Below are 7,333 nucleotides of genomic sequence, written 5' to 3'. Positions count from 1 at the left end.
GTTTGAAATTTCAGCATTTTAAAGCATTTGCATAATCTTCTCCTGTACTAAATTCAACCCACTTGTCCATTGTGGTTCTGAGAGGTTTGGGGCTTGGTTTTTTTTTTTTCTTTTTTCCTTTTAAATTGGAATTTCTGTTGGGAATGCTACGCAGCAGGCAGGTTCTCACAGTCTTTCTTGAGTCTTTTGAACAACTGTGCTTCTGGATTTAGCTCAGGGTGAAAAATCCCCTGAGCTGCTGTGTGCGGAGTTGAGAAGCCTCGCCCTGAGCGGGCGTACCAAGAATGCTGACGCATGTTCTTTGAACTCATCTGTTACATGCGTGTGCATCCCCTAAGCAGAGATTGGTCTCTAGCCAATTGAGCCTTAACTTCTGAGGAAGGAAAGTGCTGGAAAAAGATACTTCCAGGAATGAGTTTTAGCTGCTCCTGCCCTTGAAGAAGCCCCTTGCCTTGTTCCATCTGTATTGCTATTTGTGAAAGACCGACTGCCCTCATATGGCATCTGCGTACTATTAGGCACCTCTCTAATCCATTCAGCAGCTGATTACTCTGCCTGAAGGCAGTCTCTGCTGATTTCTTCCCTCTCCTTTTTCCTGTTCTCTTTGCATTCAAACTTTGCGTGCCTTTTTATTTTTAGTTTGAGCTTTGGCCTCTGGTATGACCTCTTCACGTGTGACTTGCCTCTTCTGTCTCTCTCTGGCTCCAGTTCTTGCACTTCTTTCACTACCCACATTTTTTTTATTAACTAGAAGAACTGGTCTCAGCTAGTCCTGCCTAGGTGATCTGTCATTATGAGTAAGGTTTACAGAGCAGACAGTTCTATCTGAACTGTTTGCACTGACACTTGGCATGCGTTCCACAGACCTCAAAGCCGCACACAAAGAGCCAGTTGCGTGCAGCGTGTATTCTAAATCCATTTGATCAATAGCTCTGCAGAGTAATAGGGAGTTCAGTCCACAAAGTTACGTAGGACAGGATTCAGAAAACCCTGTACCTTGCTCAAACTGCTGGGCAAACATGCCCTGGCAATTTGCAGCTTCAATAAGCAACTGCCTACTGCAGCAGCAGTTTGGTCTGGTAAAATGTACAAGCCTTTCTGTTCTCGTGGTATTTGAGCCCTGTCATCTGTTTGATTGCAGAGAAGACGCAGAGGCACCCAAGGCTCATCTCGTCAAGCCCAGTTCTTCTTCCTCTGGTTCCAGGAGCTCGCGCTCAGGTTCCTCCTCAACCAGGTCGACAGCCAACAGTGCCTCTCGCAGCCAACGGACTTTATCAACAGAAGCTACTCCCCATCTAACTCCTCCTCAGTACAGCCAGAGGGAGACAGAAGGAAAAGAAATTGAGCCAAAGAAAGTTGACTACACCAACCTGATGAAAATGGGAGCGACGCTGGTCATGGTGCCTGCCCAAAGCCGAGCGTTCCAGACCGTGTGACTGCTCGCCAGCTGTCTGGAGACTCCTGCTGTCCAGAAACACTTCACATAACACCAGCCACATAGGAATTGTTAGATTAGCTAGTTATCTTCCTGGTCAGCTTCATTTTAATCACTTGTGATTTTTCACACCACAAGAAGCCCTCCCACTCAACTTTCTTATATCTTCCAGCACTGAGGTTCTGATACAGAATTTTTTTTTTTTTCTTAAGAAAGATACATTTGAGGGAAAAGGGAGCCTTCTTTTTAAATTATCTTTTTTTGGAAATGGAACACTGAGCATTTTAAAACTACAACAGCTAAGCGCTGTACAAATGAAATGAAGCCAAACCTCAGGATTTTTTAAAAGGGATCAACAGAGACATAAAGAAGCATAGTACACCAGAGAGGTTTTGTGGGGAGGGAAAAAGTCTCCTGTACCGGTTTTGCAGAACTTTCTCAAAGATGCATTGTCTTATGTGAAGATTTTGAGGCAGACTCTCTGCTGAGGGTAGTCTGGTGTTCAACCTCAAAGGGAACTGACAGACGCTTCACCTTTTCTGCGTTCAGTCTTCTAGTGAAATACTTTTGGAGGCTGTCACTGAAGTGGAAATGAAAGGATCACTCAAAAAGGTCAAGAGATGTGGTATTAAGGCATGTGTCTGAACTAACCTCTGCACTAAAGAGAAAGGACCCTTTATGTCACGGAAACAGAGGTGCTTTAATTGCTAGAATAACCTTAATGATGCACCCACAGAGATACGCCCAGGAGCCTGACTCTGCTTTTGTGGTCAGCACTGCAAAGCCGCAGTGACTCCACTGGAGGGGTACCTGTGGCAAATGAGCCTTAGTGTGATGAGAATTGGGCACTGAATCCAGAATGAAGGCGGTACCTCAAACGTGAGGGCCACTAATCTACCAAAAAGCCTGGACGAAGCATTTGGAAGATATCTTTGCTATCACCAGGCTGTGAATTCGCCAGTTTTGGGGTGAGCCATGCTGTAGAAGCCTTATGGAGAGCTCTTCCCAAGACTGAACGAACAGCATTCTTGAGCTGACCTTCAGGCATCCAGGTAAGACTGAAAGATAGAGTGACAGAGCCCGTAGCGAGGAAAATACACCAGGGACAGGTAAACAACCACAGTGCTGCTTCCATTAAAAAACATTTGTGTGCAATGTCCCATTTATACACCAAATGCTGGGCCACATGCTGTTGTTGAGGCTTAAACCTTAGCATGACTCTTAAAGAACTGCAAGAATCATAAAAATATTTTCTGTGAATAAATGAGCCAGAATAAACGTTTCCAAGGAATAAAGTCTTACACTTCAAGTTGAAGGCCGATAGGAAATGATGGGAGATGGGGACAGGCTTCCTCTGGAGGCAGACGCTTGCATAATTGTCATTTATATTTTCCTCTGAAGGACTTTGACCACTGCTACACAAAAGACACTGAGCTTGTCGGTTCTAGATTCCTGTATTCCTGGACTGATGATTTTCTAATTAAAAAAAAATGAGGGGGTGGGGTTTTTTTGGGTTTTTTTCATTTGAGGGAGGGAAGGTTTTCTCCAATTTGTGGAATGAGTCTACAGGAGATGGATCAGCCCAGAAGAACCACAAATCTATAATTCTTTCACTCCAGGGACTGTAACTAATGTCCTTTTCTGACCGAGACCCAGAATTCTAACTTCTAGCTTGAGCTCTTAGACAACCTTGGGCTACTTTCTTATGGGAAATAGTTTTCAAACTTGCCCTATACTATCTGAGAACTTCTCTTCCTAGGAGCAGTCACCCATTTTCATCACGCGTACCAAAATTTCACTTGCTCTCTTCTACCCCAGAGCCAACCTGGCCACCCTTGGCAGGACCAAGTACCGATCTGTTGTGCAGGGAAGGTGGTCTTGAGTCACAGGTTTAAACAAAGGAGACATCTGGTGTATTAGGTGTTTGATAACACCTGCTCCTGCGGGGGGGTTGGACTAGATGACCTCTAGGGGTCCCTTCCAACCCAAAACATTCTATGATTCTATGATAAGCTGCTTCTGTGACAGCTCCTGCTGTTGGCTACTGTGTCATTTTGCCTAGACAGTTTCCCTGGGTGCTCCAGAGGCATGTTCCTGGATCAGTTATGTTTTGGTGGATTTGGTAGTGGCTGTCACTGCTTGGGAACAGCAGCTGTGTCTGTGATTCCTCTGCAGTTGCTCTTTTCCTGGACCCTGATGCCTCCGGCACTCCAAAGCACTTACAAGGCACTCCAGAGCCGGGAAAGTCCCACAGAGCACAAGCAGGACTGCTGAAGCAGTTTGTGGCTGCTTCTATGGTGGCTTAGAATACATGCCCGAGCAACCAGAAGCTTATTACCACAAATAAAGGTAACAATTCAAACAGTTGAGCTGGCTACAGTCCGAGTACCAAATGCCGTAGGTGAGCTTTGAGTCACAGGCCAGACTTGCAATTAGCAAAGAGGAGGATGCTCTTGTCTACAGCCTAGGGGCCACTTGCTGCTGGCTAGGAGAATCTGCCCAGCCTGCTCCTGGCAGACTCTCTCCTGGAGGCCTTTGGGAACAGGCTGCAGGACAGATCAGCTGTGGCAGCCCTCTCCTGGTCTCCAACTCTCCTGAGCAGAGAAGTCCCTCCTTGTCCTATGAGCTATCTGTCTGATTTACAGGAAGAAAGGGTTGTGGACCTTGGGGAAGGGAATTTAGTCGGAAGCGATCGCTGAAGCCTGGCGTGTGTTCCCGACTGCCTGTTGGGAAGCAGGCGCAGAACGCGTGCTCGCTGTCCCACCACGTGCAGACTGCCCTGTATACAGACTGCGTCAAAAAAGCACCGTGGCCATCCGCCACGGAACGAAGATGCAAAGATGTGCGGCCCTGGTTAGAAAGCGCGGGCACTGCGGTGATTTAAAATCACTAAGTCTGAAAGGCTGCGGTGCTTTTCAGACCACGCATCAATGAATCTCACAGGTGAATACAAAGTCAATTCCGCACTTCAGTCACTAGCATGAAGCCCAAAGGGAAATGTTCATTATTCAAATGAAAGACGAGAAAGATCATTTCAATGGTATTCTGTTTTCGAAGGGAAATTTTCGGAGCTCTGGATGATGCTCTCAGCAGTTGCACAAGGGAAGCAAATGAACCATAAGCCAAACTTGATTTTGTAAAATAGTGTACTTAAAGCATTTACTGTCATATACCAGTTATTACTCGTGTGATTAAATGCATACAATATTATGTAGCTTTCTTTTGTTTCTCAGCAGCTAAACTAAGCTTACATCTCTTCTACCTGCTATAATTGGTGTACTTGTACTGTGTCTGAACAACTCAGAGGAAAGCAAATATTTATTACTGATTCCTTTGAATCAATGATTTCGTAATTTTTTTTGTTTGGTTGTTTTATAAATAAATGTGCTGCAGCCTAAGTGCTTCAGCTCAACTAAACTTGTACTAATGCTCCATCTTCTGTGGTGTGATGTGTTGCATGCTGTCAAGTTGAATCCAAGGGGAAAAAAAAGTACGGAGTCAAAAATACCATTTTTAAGCTAACGAGGACAGTGCATATTTGTGTAGAAAGTGGGGGGGAAGCTGGTCTTTTTCCTGGGTATTTTTTTCAGTCTAAATCATGAGGCATGGTATGAAATATGTGAAGCTTTGGGTGCATTGAAGTAAATGGTGTTTTGACTTCCGTGCAGCTCTTTTGCCTGAGGTATTTCGGCTGAGGATGATCTAGATGCTTCAAGCTAATATGGTACGTATGTAGTGCCAGCGCAGACACACACTCTGGTGACACTGCCCTCCCACTCCCGCATCTGCCACCCAACTTCTGAACCACCGGTGCCTTTCGGTTCATCTCCTGAACTGGGCGGGAGGTGATAATGAAACCTTGAACAACTAGGAGCTGTGTTCAGACAGCGTAGATCGTCTCTGCAAATAAACATTTTGAACTGGCTAACAGGAATCTCCGGTCAGGGAGATGTAGGTGGAATTTAGGGTAACTTAACAGTGGTTGATTTCTCTTGCAGTGCTTCAGCCTTCTTTCCCCTGGGGGTGTTTTGCGCAGAGGTCTCCCAACATCAGCAATCTTCTTTACTGAAATCTGGGAGTAAAAATTGCAACATAATTACGCAGTATTTAGAACAAAACACAGTGACAACACAGTGGTCTCATAGGTGTGTCCTCCTGTCTATGCCTGATTCATGAGGAAACGCTGTTACTGGCTCCCTCCTGAGTTGATGACATCCAAAATCCTGATTAGGCGATACACGTTTTAAGAGGAATTGTGCAATTGCATACTTTTGCACAATACCAGGAATCTTGGATTATTTTAAACCTGGATGAGATTTGTACGGACACACTGAAGGGGGAGAACATGATGGGAAAGGGACCGCTTTGGAAGCCTGTGATTTTCAAACTTCAACCAGGGCGTGCAGATGCAAATGTCGTATAAAATAACAAATGCTGCTGCTGTGAATAGGAAGGGTGTCTCTGATAATCTCTACTCTCTTCCCAGTTCTCTTTTAAATGCTTAAAGGAGAAGCAGGGCTTGATCTCTAATGTACTAAATTAGCTTCCAAAGATAACGTTGGAATTCATCATTTAAAAAACCCTCCACGCAGAACACTTCAGAGTGTCCAGCCTGCTGATTTTTCTGATACACCGAAAATGAGCTACTCGTGTCCAGCCTGTTAACAGCCTTTAATTTCTAATGTAATGAGTCATTTGCCAAGCTGCCCCCCTCCCTGCACTGACTCACTGTTGTTTTAGGCTGCCTTTGCTTGCTATCAGTCTGCTGTGCAAAGTACGGTTGCACATCTAAACGTCCCTGTTTAATTTCAAGGTGCAGGCAGTGCTATTCTTAGGTCCTACTGAAATTCTGCCCATGATTCAAAAAAAAACAAAAGAAAAAAGCAAAGGCAATCCCTTGCTAGGAGCACGGCTCCCACGAGACTTGGTACTGTGCAATGCCTTCAGGGCAAGTTAAGCTCTGCTTGCCTGCGAAGCATCTCCTGTGTAGCTTGGGAGTTGAGAGCTCCAGCAGCCCGTACTCTGGACTGGGTAGAGTGTGCTCTGTGTACCGTTCCTCATCAGATACGGGGTGATGGTTTGTACTGACTGCCCTTATCTTTAAAGGCACAGGAGAGTGACAGCTGAGACTGAGCCCCTTTCCTGTTCCTGCTGCACCTCCTCTCTCTAACCTTGTCTACCCAAGTTCCAACTCCAACCTACACCATCGCCCAAATGTCTCGATTCAGGTTCCAGCCCTCCAAGTGGCCACAAACGCTCCACAGGAACCACAAACCGTGACTTCCCATGGGGGAGCACACCCACCGCGTCTGCCGGAGGAGCCTGCTGGCACCAGCGATGCTGTTTCATGCAGCTCTTACCCCCAGCTATAGAAGTTCCTTTGCCCCTTTTTGCACCGCGTAGGGTGGCAGAGGCTGGCCGGGATATGGGTTCTGCGCAGCCCTCCTCCTAGAAACCCCCTCTGACTTTCCCACTCGGCGTTTTATGCCGTGCAAACAGTTGATGCCATTTGCAGCGCTGCTGTGGGGGCCTGGCCTGATGTGGTTTATGACCTCTGAGCAGCTTGCAGCGCCGAAACCGGCTGAAGGGTCGCAGTCGTCCGTCTGCTTGCTGAACGGCCACAGTTTTCCACCCCTCGGAGCCTCCGCTCCCTTGGTGACCGCGCGTCGCACTGCCCCTTAGCTTGGTTTGGTGCATTAGAATCATGGACTGGTTTGGGTGGGAAGGGACCCCCAGAGGTCACCCAGCCCAACCCCCCTGCAGGAGCAGGGACCCCTTGAACCACATCAGGTTGCTCACAGCCCCATCCAACCTGGCCTGGAATGGTCCCAGGGATGGGGCCTCCACCCCCTCTCGGGGCAACCCCTGCCAGGGTTTCACCACCCTCACTGCAAAGAA

At 46.9% G+C, this 7,333-nt stretch overlaps 1 protein-coding gene across 1 annotated transcript in view; it reads left to right on the top strand.

Annotated features, from left to right (window-relative positions):
- Nucleotides 1-2,965, top strand: part of LOC104129210 (CXADR like membrane protein) — a 49,523-nt gene extending 46,558 nt beyond the window's left edge. The window contains 1 exon segment of the mRNA XM_009642128.2: nucleotides 1,142-2,965. Within this exon segment, the coding sequence (XP_009640423.2) occupies nucleotides 1,142-1,436 (295 nt within the window). The 3' untranslated portion in view covers nucleotides 1,437-2,965.
- The last annotated feature ends 4,368 nt before the right edge of the window (nucleotides 2,966-7,333 follow it).

Source organism: Egretta garzetta, unplaced genomic scaffold, assembly GCF_000687185.1.
Source record: "Egretta garzetta isolate BGI_Z169 unplaced genomic scaffold, ASM68718v1 scaffold207, whole genome shotgun sequence".
NCBI classification, from domain to species: domain Eukaryota; kingdom Metazoa; phylum Chordata; class Aves; order Pelecaniformes; family Ardeidae; genus Egretta; species Egretta garzetta.
Note: the sequence above shows the minus strand (reverse complement) of the source record. Positions and strands in the feature narration are given on the sequence as shown.